The sequence below is a fragment of the Pelmatolapia mariae genome, linkage group LG3_W (assembly GCF_036321145.2).
Source record: "Pelmatolapia mariae isolate MD_Pm_ZW linkage group LG3_W, Pm_UMD_F_2, whole genome shotgun sequence".
Taxonomy (NCBI): Eukaryota; Metazoa; Chordata; class Actinopteri; order Cichliformes; family Cichlidae; genus Pelmatolapia; species Pelmatolapia mariae.
Genome location: NC_086229.1, coordinates 92,571,950 through 92,591,357, shown reverse-complemented (window position 1 = coordinate 92,591,357; position 19,408 = coordinate 92,571,950). Strand labels below are relative to the sequence as shown.

The following is a 19,408-nucleotide window of genomic DNA, read 5'->3' as shown; positions in this document are numbered from 1 at the left end:
TGTGACTAAAGTGCGAACTATTTGTATATGTATGAATATGTATATGTACACTACCGGTGAAAACGTTTAGACCACTCCAATTTTTCCAGTTATTTATTGCAAGGTCTATCCTACAGAGAAATTGCAAAGAAAGTCAAGGTGTCAGTGAGTACAGTTTCCTTCACCATCAAAAGGCTCAGTAACAAACTCTGTCAGGAAGAGGTCTGACAAACCCAAAGACACAACTGAATCAGAGGACAAGTTTCTGAGAGTTAACAGCTTGCGTAATAGGCGGCTCACAGGACATCTTCAAGCACAAATCAATAGTCGTATTAACCAAGTCTCAGTTTCTTGCTTCTTCTTTTCCTGGTCAACCTCCATGAACTAATTTGGCTCATGTGCCTTGTTCCTTGGCCTGGAAGTCCCCCTGTTTTCTGTTTGGTGTACATATATATATATATATATATATATATATATATTATGTATATGTGTATATATATATAGGTGTGTGTGTATATGTATATATAATGGAGAGTAAAGTGCCACTTAATGTGGTAATGGGTTTATCACACCTTGACATTACGCATGATTGTTATTCTCAAAATACTGATTTGGTTTTAACTCAAGACTGTACTGGAGCATCTTCGTGGCTGTACGCGAGTCTTTTGCGCCTGTCCCGTCTTCACTCCTGGGTGGGAGGGGCTTGTACGGTGATCACTGGCTGAAAGGCACAGAAAATAAGGTTGAATAACATTACCTCTATGAGCCCTGTCTAAAGTTAGTAACAATGATTGTGTGGCTTATTCTTGATGGGATAACAAAAAAATATTAATCTACTATGGAGGGCCTCAAGTGCCATGGTTAAATAAGTAATTATAATTGAAAATAAATCATTAATTAGATATATAAATAATTAACCAATTATCATGTCAATTAATTTCATGTAAAAGATTTAATATTTTTTTATTTAGTTATTTTCAATTGTAATTAATTAATTACACAATTAGTTATTCAATGGCTTATTTAATTAAGTCATGTTGGCACTCCTGACCCTTCTGCTGTGTTCATGAATTAATTTTATCGTTCAACCTCACCCATCAAAGTCATGGCAAGATAATCGATTGCCATGAAGTGGGTTTGGGGCAGGTATACCAGAATGCATTGAAAACCACAAATGGCACAAGTGGTCGTGCTCTAAAGTGTAAGTAAAGTTTTGAAATACCTTGTTTGTGTATTTTGAAAGATCGTGAGCACAAATCTAACAGCTAACGGTTAGCAAAGTTAACTGGCAGCAGGAACAACTGTCTTTGAAAACGTCAGAGCAAAAAGGCTCTATCTTGACAAACTGACCAAATATTTGAAGATTATGCCACTACATTCTCAGCGAAAAACTGTAGTTGGAGACACACAAACAGTATTTCAAAACTGTAAGTATAGTTGGGGTCCACACATGTCCAAATGCCTGTGTGTAGGCATTAATGAATATGACAATGTGACAGTGCACTGCGATTGCGATCGTGAGCGTCTACTCACTAGTTTAGCCGGTGGCCCACAACAGTTGACCACTTTACAGCAGTAGGCAGCCAAAGTAGCAGAGATGGCAAACAGAGTCGCCTGGATGAGCACACCTCCAGCACAAAAGTGGGAATTGATTTTCTGTAAATAGAACACGATACACACATATGACATATGGACATCTTTCATGGCATTCTTCAGCTCAACTTCCTTCATTAAATTATGCATTTAGCATGCTGTGAAGTGCCATCACATTACTCTTCCACCTATTTCAATTCAATTTCATTTATATTGTTTACATTTATTATAATTGTAGTTTTTCCATATTTATATAAATAAATAAAACTAAATTGAATTCTATAGCACCATATCACAAGGCCGCTGCCCCAAGATGCTTTATATTGTAAGACAGAGACCTTACAATAATACATAGAAAATACTGGTGGCTGCAGGCATTCACAGGATTTTCAGAAAACTTGATCTTTGACCTTCACCTCAAGGTCAAGGTCACTTTGAGATCAAAGTTGTCCAAGATTCTTAGTAGACGCACCCATAGTGTTTATTTCAAACTTCTGCTCTGTCTCATTCTCGAGTTATCGCATGCCCAAACTTGTTTGTCCATGCCATGTATGTCATCTGGCTTCATTGACAGATAGATCTGGGTATTATCTGCAGTGAAAATGTAAGCGATACCCAGAACAATATTGCCTAAAGGAAGCATGTATAATGTAAACAGAACTGATCCTAGTACAGAACCCTGTGGAACTCCATAATTAACCTTAGTGTGTGAAGAGGACTCTCCATTTACACTAACAAATTGGAGTATATTTGATAGATATGATTTAAACCACTGCAGTGCAGTACCTCTAATTCCTATGTCATGCTCTAATCTCTGTAATTAAATATTATGGTCAACAGTATGGAACGCTGCACTGAGGTCTAGCAGGACAAGCACAGAGACGAGTCCACTGTCAGAGGCCATAAGAAGATCATTTGTAACCTTCACCAGCGTCTTTACTAATGGGTTCTCAAACCTGACTGGAACTCTTCAAATAAATCATTATGCTGCAGATGATCTGTTAGCTGTTTGACAACTACTCTTTCAAGAATTTTCCCGCATTAGAATAATGGAAGACAATGGATGGTTCTTAGTTTGACACTAATTTGAATATAAAATGAATGTAGTTCAACTAAATATAATCACAATATTCTTATAAAGAAGGCATTTGTTACTCACCTCAATTTTATGGCAGATTTCACCATATTTGAAGTCCATCCTGTAAGAGTGCCAGCAGTAATAGGGTGTGCTATCCTTAATCAGAGTGCAGACTACACTGACGATGGAAGCGACACATGCCACAATCTGCATCACCAAGCAGGCCCTTAGCTGAGAAAAACAGCTGATACAATTATTTGCTTGGAGACATGCATACATTGTGTAAGAAGATATAAAAAAGCACTTTAAATTTCAATCCTGATATAAAAAGTCAGTTTCACTCCTCACACTTGTTTCCAGCTAGTTGCTAACAAGGTGACTGCTGGTGTCTGTCTGCTGTATAATGAGAAGTACTGCTTCTACATCCTGGCCATATGTGCAGTTGCATGTACTGGTCACTGCCAGTCCTGGCAGTAAAATGTCAGGGACAAGGTCACTTGACATGTAACAACCAGCTGCATTCAGCCTTACTCAGTGATTCTTAGAGGAAGTGAGACTGAGAGCTGTTCTGTTTCTGTGGCAGGGGACTTCAACAGTGGCATTAACTGATATGGTAAATATCTTCCCGTACTCTGTGGTTGCTGTTGTTAAGCTGTTATGTTGTATGTGCATGCTTGCGTGCACACTCACTGTTGGCAGATGAAGATTCTTTGCTGCTACAGCTATGCTCCCAGCTATTATCACCTGTACAGAGAACAAAACCACACACAAGAAGGCTGACATTAGGCCCAAGTCTGGAATTAACCAACTGACAGAATTAACAGGTAGTGCAACTTTTCTATGAACTGGTAGTTTGATCCCTGGCTGCTCCAGTCTGTGTTCCAAAGCATCCTTGAGCATGATACTATGTACGGGTTGCTCTCCAGTGGATTCAGTGCAGTGTGATTGTTCGCTAGAAAGCACTCAGGCATGAAAGGAAGTGCTTGTATAAAATGCTTTAAGTGCTCCTGTAGAGTAGAATTTGCACTCAATATTTTCATTCAGCATACTTTCTTGTATTTAGCTATCAATTGCTAGTAGTAGTTGGATGACTGCAATTAGACAGACTGACCAAGGTAATTAAATAACTATAATCTAATTTATAACACAGACAGCTTGCCAACATGTTGCAGTCACTCTGAGTCTACACTGATGAGCACAACTTATTTACTGCATCCCTTTGAAACACAGAGCTCTATATTTTGGGTTATCTTCTTATATAAAAGCAAGGTTGTTAAGTGCCGGTGTCATTTTGCAGATCAGTGATTGTCCTGCAGCAAAGATGTCACTATTTGAAAACATTTCATGTCTTTTATTCTAGCTGGACTTGGGATGCAAGTAGTTATGAAGAATGCAAGTTTTCTTGTCTTATATAGTTTCTCTGCTCGTCTAATGCTGTGTGTGAAGTGTTTGCAAACTTACCAGGAGAGATGAGATGAAGAAAGGTATAACAGCGTACGTATTACCCCAGTTAATCAGAAACACAATGGTGCTGAGCATCGTGAAAACACTGAGGCTGATCTGAGTGATCTGAAGTAATGTCAAGAAAAAATGTCAGAAAATAAAGCTAGAACTGTTTCATTTAATGATCTGGACAGGTGAGTGAGTACTTTTAGCAATATAGTGTGTATATATAAACTAGTTGAAGTTGAAGACACACACACAACATACCCCCAGAGCTTTGGGTTCAGCTTCCAGGTACTTCTCTTTCCTGTGGATGTTTTTCTGGAAGGTGAGTGTGACCAGAGGACTTTGAGCTGGGCTGATGGCTTCTTCCACAGCTGGTACTTCTTCTGAAAGGAGCAGTGAAAGGATCTCTGTTACTGCTGCACAGTTTTGACTCAGCTCACTATCCAAACTATGCTGCTAAACTTCACTGCAAATCACAGCGGTATTCATGTAAGTTTGGGTTTATATTAACATTATAACTGTGTTTACTCAGAGTCCAAAATCTCTGAGGGTGACAATAAAAGGCAGATTCCATCGTGGGGTTGTGCTGTACCGTAATAACAGTGCTGAGGGTATTTGTTGTTTCTCTGCTCACTAACAGCAGGCGTGTGTCGGCGCGCAGTCTATGTGCAGATTTAGCAGAAACAGCTGGATGGCAAACATGCCTCAGTTATCAACACCGACATCTGGATTTTATCAGACGCACTTCTGCTCTGCCATTTCCCCTTAAACCAAAGCGGGGACATCGTAAATTTAGCACCGAGAAATACGGTCGTTAAGTATTAAGTAAAATTGCTCCTCTTGAGAATAAAGTCGAAATTCGAGATTGAAGCCAAAAATCTGTTTTGAGAAAAAAGTCGAAATGTGGAGATTACAGTTGTTTAGCTGTTTAGTTCATTGGCACAGTGTGATGATCAGAGAAGGGCGTTGAAAAGATAGAAAACTGCATCTGGTTAGAAGCAAAAACCCACAAAAACCTAGAAAAGCGGATTTGTACAAATGATGGTTACGCCCGTGTGCAAACACGATGGATGTTGTATCACAAGACGGCTGATCAGTTAGTTTCACGATGTTTTTTTGTAGAAGCTACAATTACAACAACTAATCTACAAATGTCGATAATAATGTCAATAATATTTTTTCTAGTGTAGCGCTAATACACCATCGTTTAGATTTGAATTATTATATCGATATTTTACCTGCCATGATCACAAGATCCGCTGCAACTTCGTCCAGACAGCTCGCCAGTTTCCCTCGTTTATGTGCTGACCTCGGGCTTTCGTGGGGAAGTTCGACCCACCCAATCCTCTATCGGGGTCTAGTGGCAAAAAGGGATTTCCTGTTTTTAAACTGCTGTAAATATTTTTTTGGCCTATAATATGTGAAATATATGTCAAATGTATCCTGATATCAAGTCTTGAGCCACAAACAACATTCCTGTTACAAGTTAGAAGCCGCAGTCAGTTTTTTTTTGGCAAAGTTTAAATATCCTCTATGAATACGGTAAAAAAAAATTCTTGTTGACATTAAAAAAATGCCTTTTTTTTAAGGTGGCCAAGAGGACAGCAGACATTACAACAAATATAACAATAGTTCTGTAAACATATTTTAAATAGCTAAAAAGTACTCGATTGCTTATAATGTAGGTATAATACCATAGAGTCATGAAGATACTTGAAAAAGAGGTAATTTTCACATTTTACACAGTATAGAATAGAATAAACCTTTATTTTCCCACGGATGAGAAATTTGGGTGTTACACAGCTCTTATAGCAAGGAGAATATAGAATATAAAAGGAAGACACAAAGTGGTCCTATATACATAAGCAACTGAAGTTCGTATATACATGTAACAATGTACAGAAATATGTATAGAAAAATTGCACAGAGCTATGTATAAAATTACAGTGAGCAAACAACCTGATAAGTAAGATGACCATCTTACCATATAACCTCTTTGTAAATCCTGTTCACTTTAGTCTATTTACCAATATAAGTGAAGACATTACATATAATAAAAACACCTGTAAACACTGGAAATCACTTTTTGGCACGAGCTGCTGTATCCTCTTGGGGACGGACCAAGAGGATGACCTCCGAGTACAAGTGCAGTTTTCCCACAGTGTTTTGATCATGACACGTATTTAGCGCTGCTATGTTTGCTTTTTTTTCAGTTATTCCTGACTACCTGACCGAAAATAATACAAAGACAAGATAAGAAAGCTAAAGTTTGCCATTCTTGCTTATTATGATCTCAGCTACTCTGTTTTTGGTTTTAAGATGCTCTTTCTCTCTGCTGTTTCCAACACTAATCTCTAAGTTGGATTCGGGGGGAAAGAGGGCTTTTGTAGATATGATTTTTCTACGAAGAGTATTAGGGCCACGATAAGAAAGGAAAATTTTTTTTTTTTTTGAGGGGAAAAAAAAGTATGTGGAGAATGCAGTTGTTCCACGACAGCTACGGCTGCTATGCCCTCTACAGTTTTGTGATACCATCAGCACAGACACATATTTAGAAATAATATAATCATTTTTATTGGAAAAGGGCGTAAAAACGAGGTACAAAGTGCTCACATGCTGTGCACAACAGTAAAGTCTAACTTTTCTGCTGATGTCTTCATTTCACAGCCTCTGTCAGCCCTGACAGTAAGAGTGGAGCTGCCAGTCACTGACACAGTTATAACATCACAACATCCCTTTTTATTACATCAAAAAAGCACACGAAGAATCATTAAAAGTATTACTGAAGAGTTGGTTCACATGAATACATTTGACACCAGGAGAGATACTCCTTTGTTGGTACAGTATGGTGCTATGGTGGCACGCAGAAGGTTTTGGTTGCATTTGTTCAATTCTTGAGACATCTCTCTGAGCTTTTTACTTCCCCGCTTCAAACCTACAGAGAAATTTAGCTTGTGCATTTCAAAAGTTAAATGTAATAGCACTGACATTCTTTTGCTTTCTTTCTTTTTAAAAAACTCCAAACATACATAGATTGAGTGGGTTCAGATGTCCTCTCACTTCTCTGTGTTGCAGGAATTTTAAACAAAACAATCTGCTGTTCAACATTTATACGCTCTAAAATTTAAATGGACTGTCAATTACATATTTCTCTACTCTTACTGACAACTTTGAGCACTTCAGAATAAGCCACAATAAACCATACATTTGTTCTTTATCTGCCATCCAAATTAGAAACACAAATGAACCCAAAATGCAAATGAACAGCTTACTTTAAGTTACTGTTGTTTAAACTGCATAGTTCCCTACTGCCAATTAGTGGTTCCCTTGTGTCATTGTTGTTTATTCGGCATAAACACCAAAGAAAACGTGCGTGAGCCATTAAAAATCTTATCAGGATTAGACTAAAGTCATTATTGACCAACATGGAGGCTCCACTCCACTACAGTTTGACAAAGGCAAAGAAAGTAGGGTGAGACAACGATCAGTGCAACAACTAATGATCCCTTCAGCTGATGATAGCTAATGATCCCAACACAGTATTAACATCACCCCCCTTTTTATGAAAATAAAATTAAGAGCATACAAAATGTGATTAAAAAAACAAAACAAACATTTAATACAACATTCTGTAACAGTTAAAAAAAAATCAGTAATGCTTCTAATTTTAAAAGAAAAGATGATTAAAATGACTTTTACTTCACAACTCTTGAGTTAAGTGATAGCAACAGTTGAATTATGACTCATAACGGGGGGCTGCTGTTGTCAATAATGAATCAAAGTAACACGCAACTATGGCTGTGGGTTGTCAAAGAAAATACACAGCCTGATTCTGATGAGACATTATGGTCAGTTTTTATCTGTGAACAGGATAATGATCACTCATCGGGGTGGGATACAACTCCGTGATCCAAACACTGCTTATGTACCATAATGACACAATTAAACATTCTAGCAACTGGCATTAAATGACAAAGTAAGCGCTTGACTTGTCATACTGGCGCTTCAAAACCTGACTGTATGGAGTGTAGAGTGTGTGGCTGTGACAATAAAATGAAAACCAGTATGCATTTGTTATTTAAATTGATCTACATTTAAAACTTTTAAAACTAAATTTAAAATCCTTTATATTCTCAAATTGTACAATGAACCTGTTTAAAGTGGCACACATACCTCTGAATGAAAACTGTAACTAACCATCAACCAGTTAAATTAGGAGACAAGGACAGAAATGACAGGTTTCAGTAAAGATCCCCTTCATCCACCTAAGAAGGTCCCAGTAACTGCTTATCCCTTTCTGGCCAACCCCCCTCACAGGGATTGGTAGCCATCGGTCCTCCTCTTGCGGCTCACCAGATAGGCCACTACCACCACCACGATGAGCACCAGCAGTGCCACTCCCACTCCAATGGCAACCTTGTAACTACGCTGGTCCGCAGGACAGTGGTCAGCTGGAAAACACACACACACACTCCCATTTAAACAGCATATCACTTTTTTAAGTGACCAGTTTTCTAAGAAATGATTAAATGTCAAATGTCACTTTTGGAAGATTGTGGATGTCTGTAACAGAGTTCAGTCAAACTGTCTCTTCAAGCTAAATTTTATTCTGCAATCCAACAACTGACAAAGACTATGGAGCATGAATGCGTTCCATGAAACGTAACTATTCTGTAAAATCTGCTTAGGACTTGTTGGACTGTAGTTAAACCTGTTCTTCCTGAGCTGCATTGCAGAGCAGTCCACTGTCAAGCTGTCACCTGTCTCACCCAACTGCTTTAGTTTCCACTGTTGGAAACTCTAATGATGAAAAGCCACTCATGAGGAAGTAGTTTTAAAATTTCAACCACGTGTGTTGTGTGTTACATGTTTTTAAGGAGCATTACTGATGCAGCAATGAATAATCACTGCTTCCTTGCTTTAGCTTCAGGACCTTGGTTTGTAACTTTATTGACATTTTTGTATGCTGATCATATACGTCACACACATCACTTGGTAAAATATTGTTTGGAGAATATTATTCAAATAGGATGTTTAAAGTTTAAATTCCCATCAAAGATAAAGTGTTTTAAGTCTGAAAGTTACACATTGCTGTAAGAAATAAAGTACTTCCAAACCTGCTGTGTGACAACTTTTTGACTTGGAATGGAATACATTTAGACTAGAGTACTTCAAAAACCCATTTCTATGGACATTTCCTGCTTCCATTATGGTAAATGTACTGGTTCTTATATAGCGCTTTTCTACTCTATCAGAGAACTTTATACAACTTGCCTCATTCACACTAGCACTTTCTATGCTTTTTATACATAAGTGCTTACTATCTAACATACACACATTCCAATGTATAGAGAGCAACTTGGGGTTAGCATCTTGCCCAAGGATGCAGACTGGAGCAGCCACGGATCAAACCACCAACCTCCTGTTTAGTAGCTAAGCAGCTGTACCTCCTGAGCTACAGCCAACCCAATATTGGCTCTGACAATGTTTTTAAGATCGATAGGATGGTTTAATGATTAATTGTTCTCCACAGGGACACTTACCATCGCCAAAGTTGTTCTTGGTCAGATTGAAGGCTTGCATTCTGTCAGAATTTACATCCAGGGACAGGTTGTTGCCCATGTAAATAGAATCAGCCATGCAGGAGTAGGAGTGTCCAATCTGTGCAGGGAACAGATGGACTGACTTGTTGATGGCATTGTAAGTTGAACCTGCAAGTGTGAAACAGAAAGACAATTTTTACAAACTGATGATCAAGTATCGTGACAATCGAGTTAAACAGTATTACACTGAAAGTAGGCTGACTGTTACCAGCATGACATGCTTAACAGTAACTCCACAGGTCTTGTCTGTATATTGTTGAGCAGGAGCACAAACAAGGAAACAGCAGGCTTTAAAATGCTTGTGTTCTTTCTGTGTTTACCATCCATGTGCAACACTTACCTGTAGCTAAAGTATCAAGGGACATCCAGTGAGTCCAAACTCTCATCAGTGAAAATGTTACGAAATAAACATTGACTTACCTCCTGTGGTTAAAGGGTAATTCAGGCTGAAAGACACGGCATCAACGTAGACGATGTTATTAGAAACATTCTGAGGAATTATAACAAACAGGGAACCTTTTACAATGTAACACTGAAACACTGTGTGCAAATGTGACATCTTGGTTTTTGTTTTACTGAATTCAAACACTGAACATTTTTCTGGGTCAGAGGGTTTCTGTGCTCATTTACAACAGATAAACAGGTTTCAGCACGTACACATGCTGCTAGCATTTGAAGTGTGAAGTAGAAAACAGCTCATCCAACCAGTTTGACAATGTATTACTGTTTTCCTCTTAACCCCGGACATATGCTTGAGACCAGCCTACATAATACATAACAAAGCAATCTACTATTCCTGGCTGTCGTGTCCGAGCTTTTCTATTTAAAATCTGGTTAGCCAGGCTAACCACTACAATCTAATATTTAATATGATAGTATTATATTACAGTATATTATATTACTACTGCAGTAGATACTCCATTACAGAACAGAATACAGATTTTTTTTTTTTTTTTAAAAAACCCCTCACTTTAAAAAAAGAAAGAAAATGAAAGTAACCCAGAGTCCCAGAAGCTTAGGTCAGCTTTGACTCTGAAAACTGAAAGCTGATTGTCAGCAGTGTGTCTTTCTTTATTGTGATATTATTGAGACCAGTTCACAAGTAGGGCTTTTATTAAAAGGTGTTGGATCTTTTTATACTTACAGTAAAGTTGCCACCAGGAGCAGCATGCACTTCTACTAAGCTAACATTTATATTGGAAGCAAACTAATTACAAATGTTTCCTGCTATTGCTCTTTATTTTTTTCTGGCTAGGATTCCATATTGCATCTTTGAAAATGATAACTGATGCACGCTCAATCCTCCAGCCAAGGAAATCCCAGACAGTTGATTCTGTTCGTGTGCGCACACTGTATGGGAGTAGTGGGAGCGCAATCAAAGAGACAGAGGACGTCACTTGGATCAGTGCAAAACTTTTCGAAACATTTCTCTCACTGGAAACACAATGTTCAAGTGAACAGAATTTATTATCTCTGGGATAATAAATTCAAATCGATTAATTTTTGTTCATAATAAATATGACATAAGGACGACCAGGCTGCAGTTGGTGGTATAATTACACCTCGGCTGTATATTTTATTTGACATAAACACCTTGAGTGTTCAGATAGACTATCACTTAGAAAACCACAGAATGAATCACATGGATGCAGTAGGGCGAAGCCGCCTGATGTAGTTTCCCTATGGGCTACTTCTCTTTTAACACTTCTGCAATTTACTTCGCTTGACTAGTATTTCCAGCTTACATAGATTTACTCGTCAAGGAAACTGTTAACACTCTGAAGTGCTAACCCTAATCCTACATCTTGGAGAAATGTGGAACAGACTTTTTTGGAAATGTGATTGTTTGACGTTAGAATGATTATTTACTTTGTTTCCTGAAACCTAGAGCTCAGTTTAATAAAAACAGAAATTACACACTCTGATTGCCCATGGTTGAGCTCAATAAGGTCAATGAGATCAATCTGTTTACCTTATCCTAAGATTGCAAAGTTAGGGTTGTCATGACTTGGACATCAGAGGTTGAATCTCATTGTCACCACAGGGTAACTGTGGTAATTTCAGGTTAAGATGAATGATTGGCTGACCTCTGCACCTCTTTAACCACCTCATTTTGATCTTATAATGCTGTATATGTCACAGGCTTTGGGAAAAGAGTTCACCAAGTACCTTGATGAAGCTGAAGTTAATGAAGCCCTCTTTAAAGGAAATCCGAAGGTTGGCGCTGTTTTCATTGCAACTTCCACTTGTACGGGTTAGATTTGGCTGAACAATGAAGATTGTCTGGGAATAAACAGAGAAGAACAAGACACTTCGTTTAAGATACCAAGGCAGCAGCAGACTTTCTTTAAAGAAACTCTAGTTCATGGGTCATGTAAGTTACCCGATTGTCTTGTTACACAAACACTGGCAATATTTAACCATTTACAGTAACTAAATGAGGAAATTAAACTTGCATGATAGCAAATTCTCTCTTCCTGAAGGCAGAATGCTGACAACTAAATCACTGAAAGCTGAGTCACATCCTCGTGCTGGACTCATTAGGATGTATTGCTAATAGAATAATAATAATAATAACGAAACCTACATTTGTTGATACTTCTCGGATCTGCAGCGCCATCTGAGCCCTCAGGCAGGTCTCATTTTTGTTTTTTGTGATATTGTAGTATCCTACGGTCAAGCCAGCGGAGGGTCTAGGTGTGGGCTTTGGTGAAACCGTGGTAGTCGTGTTTGGAGGCTTGCTGGTGGTGGTTGGAGCCTTGGTGGTGGTGGTGGTGTTTGGATGCTTGGTGGTGGTTGGAGCCTTGGTGGTGGTGGTGGTGGTGTTTGGATGCTTGGTGGTGGTTGGAGCCTTGGTGGTGGTAGTGGTCTTTGGAGGCTTCGTGGTGGTGGTGGTCTTTGGAGGCTTCGTGGTGGTGGTAGTGGTCTTTGGAGGCTTCGTGGTCGTGGTGGTCTTTGGAGGCTTGCTGGTGGTGGTGGTGGTGTTTGGACTGGGAGCCTGAGAGGAGCTGTCAAATTGACTTGCAGGGGCGACAGTTGCTGAAGGTTTGGATTTGTTTGTGTCTCCAGCCAATGACAGCGCTTGTGGGACAAAGAAACAAAGAATTCTTTTCAGCATTCATACTAATTCCAGACTAAATGAACTCTTACTTTACTCGGCTGTATTAGCTGACTTTTAGTTACTTTGGGCTTCGGTAAGAAAACACAAACTTTCTTATTGCTTACATTTTTGCTTAAATAATTTCTGGCTATGTATTTATTCACACGGTAGTTTTATCCTTAAATTTAATGAAATGAAGTTCCAATGTGCTTTCATTACCAGCTGCTCAAACTACTGTTTGATGGGACCATCAGACAGTAGTTTGAGTAGAGTACAGTGGGATTACTCAAAGCTTCTATGATGGAAATGTGTGTGTATGTTTTTTCCCTTTCTGCTCTGTATTATTAGTCTTTATAGCACTTTGGTCAACCTGAGTTGTTTCTAAATGTGCTTATATATAAATTGACTCGATATCAGTATAAACGGCCGCTTCACATTAAACAAAAATAATTTTATTACAAATCAATCAATCAATAAAATAGGAATAGTGAAGTTATAAACTTTAAGGTAGGTTTTAAGGTTTGTATTCGGTTGCGGAAATCATGTTCTAAAAACAACAGCTCTCATCTGTCAGCAGACATGTGACTCGGTCTTGCAACAATAGCGAAAGACTGTGGAAATTTCTGTCTCCCCACAATCCAGGAAGTCCCTGTGAAGCAGAGTTTCACATACACTGTATTTTATGACAACCTCCGTAGGTAAGCACACACAGACAGAGCCTCATTTGGAGCCTTTTTGTTTATATATTATATAACACAGTATTTTTGTATACTCTAAACACTTACTCACACTTAATCACAAAACTAACAGGAAGACCTGACGTGAGTTATGTCTTTCTTTTTCATGTATGCGTCTCGTTTATTTTAATATCAGTATTGTTTAGGGTCTTACCTGAAAGCGCGCAGCACGCGATAAAGACGAAAACAGCAGTCCTCAGCATGATGGCAAGTGTAGAGCAGTGGGGAACCAGGCGCTTAGGAGCGCAGCTGTCGCGCCTCCACCTATAAATACCTCACTTTTCAAGCAGCAGGAAGTCCATTGCTTAAAAAATAAAAGCATCCGTATCCGCAGTCAGCGCTGCTGAAATGTACTATTCTGAATAACAGCTTCTCATTTAGTAAGTTTTTTTTTCTCGAAATAGGGCAAGCTGCCCTTGCAGTACTATAGTGCAAACCCCAACAATTAGGCAGTCCTCCTTGAGCGACGGTGGTGAGGAAGAACTTTCTTCTTCTTCTTCTTCTTCTTTTTTTTTAGGATGAGACCACCAACAGAACCAGCCTTGTAAACAACGTGAAATTAAGGAATTACAAAATCCATTCTAGTAGTATACAACTTATAGTAGTTTTTTTGCCTGTATGATTAAAGGATGTAAACATCCTTTAATCATACAGGCACTTTACTTTAAAGTTACGTTTAAAATGTATCACTATGCTTCCCACTTCAAATTGATGTTTTGATAAATTATTGAATAGTATTCCGTTCTATATAATGTAATGTGTTTTGTTTAAAATGTAAGTTTTAGAGTGTGATAATGCGTGGAATTAATATTGTAGATGAATGTAAGTTTAAGAAGAGGTGGACAGAGAAATTAGTTAATTTTTGGGCCTCTCCTGAAGGCCAAGAACAGATTTACTTTTCCCAGTGGACCATTACGGCTTTTAGCTATACTGGTCCACTTGATAGTTATAGTCTACTGGATTTTTATTAGAATTTTTTTTATTGTCTGTTATTACAGTCAGAACAGACAGGACTGGGGTCGGGAAAGAGAAAGGAAAAGGAAAGAAATTTTGGGAAGGAAGAGAGAGAGAGAGAGAGAGAGAGAGAGAGAAGACACTGAAAATCTGCTTCACCGCCTGCTGAAAAAAAACAAGCAAAAAACAACACAGGGAAACCACAGCAACAACCACCATATGCAAAAGTAACAGTGAATCATGAATATTAAATTTTTATGAGCAACACACAATATTAATAATGATATGTTTAGAGACAGCAGCCAACCAATATAGCTGCATTTTACCACAGCCAGGAACGAGGATTTGACTTGTTCTGTAAGGAAACGTGAAGTATGAATTTTATTTTGAAAGCATCAACAGACAAAATAATTGCGTGGTAGGATTTAAAACTTCAGAAATGAGCAACAGCAAGGAAACGAAACCAACATGACTGCTAGCAGGAGGGAACCCACAGTCTCAGCATTAATAGAAAGGTCGATGACTAAAACGAAACTCCAGATTTCTGTTTGACACCCACAAACACTCTCTTAAACGGCTGCTAGCAGTTCGCTTTGATCTGATCGGAGCGTCATTATCAGTAGTTATAATAGGCACATTAGTAGGAGGGTAATGCTGTAAGTCGACATGCAAGTTGTAGGCTAGTACAATTATTGTTACTGCTAGTAGAAACTAATACTATAAACAGCATAACTGCAAGTATTTTAGTCTTAATAATAGTAGTAGTTATAGCGATAGGACTTTATATTAGTGGTAATAATAATAGAACTAGTAATATTATTTGTAAAAGGTGTTGTTATGATACTGACAGTATTATTAATACAAAGCAGTAAGAATTAAGGTTGCCATAATTAAGCTAACATAACTTAAATCTAATGACAGTGCAGTAGTTATGAGCAGTGATGGTACAGAAGGTTCTAGTATTAACTATATAATCAAAGTTTAATACACACTCCAGGTCAAAAACAGAGAGAACAAACACAAATAATGACATGCTATGGCACATATACTTAACACAAACATGGCTTTAAAAGAATAATTGCATAAATACTGTGTCCCACAAAGTGAAAGGTGCACTTACTGTAAATATAAATGGTTAACTTTCTGACTGTTAGCATAAATAGACAGAGCATGTCATGTGACATGAAAAGAGGAAATAAGGTGGTTCCCAGAAACACACAAGCAGGTGACACTGCCAGTCATCCTCGTGACTAAGAGCTTCAGGATTGCATTGAATGCACCCAAACATGTTAGTTTTTCTTTTTACATTTGCCATCAGTGAAGCTACAGGTAACTGCACAAAAACCTCACTGAGGTTAAGATAGTGAAATAACTCAAGTATAAGCTGGCATGGCTTAATTATAAGTTCTGCATGTTCTGTGCATCATCAAACATACATTTTCTAGACAATAAAAATCCAACAAAAAAACAAACAAACCAGCTGCACTGTAGGAAATAGAGGCGTGTTAATCCCCAAGGCAGGACACACACGCATGAATGTCAGACTGCAATACTCTTGCTTATGCAGAAGATTAGGGAAAAGTCATTGAAATGATAAAAGTAGGAACATTTGCATACTGATAGATTTTTTTTTCTCTTTAATTTAAAAACAGGACAAACATAATCTGCCCCAAACTGTGCCGGCCGTGTTGTTATTAAAAATGACTGCCATATAAAATAAAAGATTATATTTGCAATATTTTGAAAGACAGACATTCAAGTAACCTTTGAGAAAACGTGCTATGTGTTCACCAGTGCCATCTTATGATGAGTTGGTGCTCCTCCCTCAGCAGAGAAGGCTGCAATTAACAAGGGGGACCCTGTTGTGTTTTCTGATTTTTAAAGAAATCCAGATTTTGTCCAGATTTAATTCATGTATGTTAGTAATCACAGCTACTACATCATCGGTACCTTTTTAACGGATCAAGACTTTCTTGTGGCCATTTTGTTAACAATAGATGTGAGGCCTCATGTTAGTTTCTTTATGACCCGCAGTTGTTTGCACTTTTAGACCTGTGGTGAGCGTACAATGTTCACTACAAAGATAACCTCGATGGGTGATGGCCAGACGTTTTAAAGACAACTGTTTTCAACACTCAGTGTTTCATATACAACCCTTATTATTGCAGGGTCTTTACCCGAAAGCCTCTGTTGTGGTGTTTTGATGCTATATTAATAAAACTGAATAAACAAAAATTGAAATTGAACCCAACTGCAAAAAACTTGGGATGCTGTGAAAATTGTGAATTCAATTTAATTTTATTTATATAAAACAAAAGTTGCTTAAATGCACTTTATATTTTAAGATAAAGGCCCTAAAATAATGCAGAGAAAAACCAACAATTAGATGACCCTTTGTGACAATGGGAAGAAAAATCTCCCTTTTAACAGGAAGTAACCGCAGCAGAACCAGGCTAAGAGACAGGGGGCGACCATTTGGTGTTAAGGTGAATAAAAACAAAAATATTTATTTGTAAAACTCATAAACCCATCTTTTACACAATAGAACATAGAAAACATGTCAAGTTCTTAAACTGAGAAAACTGACAATTCAAAATATTATCTCCTTTTGAATTTGAGCAACACATCTAAAAGAAGATGGGACAAGGGTAAGAAGGGTGGAAAACTAAGTGTTACTAAAAAGGAACACCTGAAGGAACATTTTAACTAGATTCACTGGCAACAGGTTAGTAATATGACGAGGTGCAAAAGAACATGGTAGAGAAGAAAAACTTATAAACAAAAAACATACTTCACATTTTTAGTACATCTGTGTATTTAACTTTAAAATATTTCCAGTATTTCCAGTGAGAACACAGTACCACAGTGCCTAATGATGGAATATAAACTTCTTCCTCTTTGAGGCTAACAAAAATCTTTTATCAGTTATTCTAACGCAGCACTCGTCCCCCTTTTTGTTATATCATCAGCCTTGCAGAGAATTGCATGGTAGATTTCCACAATATATTTCAGGAATCTTTTTTTAAGGCTTTTAATGGTTTTAGTCTTGGCAATTTATCAGAACAGATTTTCTATTTTATGAGCCGGTTAGAACGCTTCCTGAAGATCCAAGAACACAATTTAAAGATTTGTCTTGATGAATGCTCAATCATCCACGTAAGGAAATCCCAAAAAGTTGATTCTGTTTATCTGGAAAAAGTGTTTTCAGTGGGAGAAACATTTTGTCACTCATTCAGTCTCAGCTGACTGCAGGTTTCCCCAACTTTATAAAGAGTATATTTGCATAATGACTGAAACTACCAGCACTAGCAAAGCAAAAGGCTGTGAGGGCAGTTTCTTGATCATTAATAAGTAAATTGTCATGATCAGTGGTGAAACACTGATCACCAATGATCATTGATCATTGACCAGTGATCATTGATTGACCAATGATCAGTGGCCATGAGTCCCATTCACAGAGAGTTGGGGAGTGGCTGCAATCACAGCATTATAAGATGGAGAGATGGTAACCCTTAGGCCCCCTCCTTGATTCAGAGATGGTCTTTCCCTTTTCACATAAATGTAAAAGTTTTTGTCAGGGTGAGATGAAGTAGGACCCAAAATTGCACATGCGGAGGGAAAAGGAGGTTTAACTAAAGGCGAGCGCTTTAATGAGCTGAGAAGTAAACTTGACATAAGCAGAAATACAAAACAAAACAGGAAACTAAATACAAGCTGATTATAGCAACTCAGGTATGGATGCAGAGACAGACAGAGCAAGAGACAGAGCTTGACATAGACAGACATGATAGAATACACATTGGGGATGCTGGGAAGGAGGAGCGGGATTTTGAATTCAATTCTGAATTTCACAGAGAGCCAATGAAGCCAATACAGGAGAAATCTGCTCTCTCTCTCTAGTCCCTGTCAGTACTCTTGCTGCAGCATTTTGGATTAACTGAAGGCTTTTTAGGGAGTTTTTAGGACTTCCTGATAATAATGAATTACAGTCGTCCAGCCTGAAAATAATAAATGTATGAACTAGTTTTTCACTCTGAGACAGGGTATTTCTGTGCAGCCCTACATATTTGTTTAATATGTGCATTGAAGGACATATCCTGGTCAAAAATGACTCGAAGATTCCTCACAGCGCTACCGGAGGCCAAGGTAATGCCATCCGGAGGAAGTATCTGGTTAGATACCATATTTCTAAGAATTTTAGCACCAAGTACAGTTTTATTTCAATTTAGAAGCAGAAAATTTGAGGTCATCCAGGTCTTTATGTTATCTGGCTTCATGGATAGATAGAGTAGTGCGTCATCTGCATAGCAGTAAAAATGTATGCTATGCCTTCTGATGATACTGCCTAAGGGAAGCATGTATAATGTAAACAGAACTGATCCATCAGAACCCTGTGAAACACCATAATTGACCTCAGTGTGTGAAGACTACTCTCCATTTACATGAACAAATTGGAGTCTATGAGATAGATATGATACAAACCACTGCAGCTCAGTACCTGTAATACCTACAACGTGCTCTAATCGCTCTAATAGGATATTATGGTCGACAGTATCGAACGCTGCACTGAGGTCTAGCAGGACAAGCACAGAGATGAGTCCACTGTCAGAGGCCATAAGAAGATCATTTGTAACCTTCACTAAAGCTGTTTCTGTGCTGTGATGAGCTCTGAAACCTGACTGAAACTGTTCACATAAGCCATTCCTCTGCAGATGATCTGTTAGCTGTTTGACATCTTTCAAGAATTTTTGAGATAAAAGGAGTGTTGGAGATTGGCCATCTTTCACCCAGCTAAGATCGCTGGGTCAAGTGATAGCTTTTTAAGTAATGGTTTAACTACTGCTAGACTGAAAGCCTGTGGTGCATAGCCGATTAATTGAGATAGGTTGGTCATATTTAAGATTGACACATTAAT

At 38.1% G+C, this 19,408-nt stretch overlaps 2 protein-coding genes across 2 annotated transcripts; both read right to left on the bottom strand.

Moving 5' to 3' along the window:
- Nucleotides 1–75: 75 nt before the first annotated feature.
- LOC134625050 (uncharacterized) lies at nucleotides 76–5,443 on the bottom strand. Its single transcript, XM_063470394.1, has 7 exons — nucleotides 5,338–5,443; nucleotides 4,361–4,482; nucleotides 4,112–4,219; nucleotides 3,341–3,394; nucleotides 2,732–2,881; nucleotides 1,513–1,635; nucleotides 76–700 (listed from the first exon to the last, which is right to left on the bottom strand). The coding sequence occupies exons 1-7, from the start codon at nucleotides 5,342–5,344 to the stop codon at nucleotides 662–664; spliced, it is 603 nt and encodes a 200-aa protein (XP_063326464.1). The 5' UTR covers nucleotides 5,345–5,443; the 3' UTR covers nucleotides 76–661.
- A 530-nt stretch (nucleotides 5,444–5,973) lies between these two features.
- Nucleotides 5,974–13,798, bottom strand: cd68 (CD68 molecule). Its single transcript, XM_063470381.1, has 6 exons — nucleotides 13,694–13,798; nucleotides 12,290–12,783; nucleotides 11,872–11,985; nucleotides 10,123–10,192; nucleotides 9,643–9,810; nucleotides 5,974–8,550 (listed from the first exon to the last, which is right to left on the bottom strand). Exons 1-6 carry the CDS (start codon nucleotides 13,740–13,742, stop codon nucleotides 8,411–8,413), a joined length of 1,035 nt encoding a protein of 344 aa, XP_063326451.1. The 5' UTR covers nucleotides 13,743–13,798; the 3' UTR covers nucleotides 5,974–8,410.
- Nucleotides 13,799–19,408: the final 5,610 nt, after the last annotated feature.

What these genes read in the sequence shown, in the direction of transcription:
- LOC134625050 (XM_063470394.1), bottom strand. An exon ending in CTGAACCCAAAGCTCTGGGG is followed by an intron (nt 4,220 to 4,360) that starts GTATGTTGTGTG and finishes ACATTACTTCAG; the next exon opens with ATCACTCAGATCAGCCTCAG. An exon ending in AGAATCTTCATCTGCCAACA is followed by an intron (nt 2,882 to 3,340) that starts GTGAGTGTGCAC and finishes TGTTTTTCTCAG; the next exon opens with CTAAGGGCCTGCTTGGTGAT.
- cd68 (XM_063470381.1), bottom strand. Translation starts at nt 13,742, where the DNA reads ATGCTGAGGACTGCTGTTTTCGTCTTTATCGCGTGCTGCGCGCTTTCA. An exon ending in TTACCCTTTAACCACAGGAG is followed by an intron (nt 9,811 to 10,122) that starts GTAAGTCAATGT and finishes TCACACTTGCAG; the next exon opens with GTTCAACTTACAATGCCATC. An exon ending in CAAGAACAACTTTGGCGATG is followed by an intron (nt 8,551 to 9,642) that starts GTAAGTGTCCCT and finishes TGTGTTTTCCAG; the next exon opens with CTGACCACTGTCCTGCGGAC.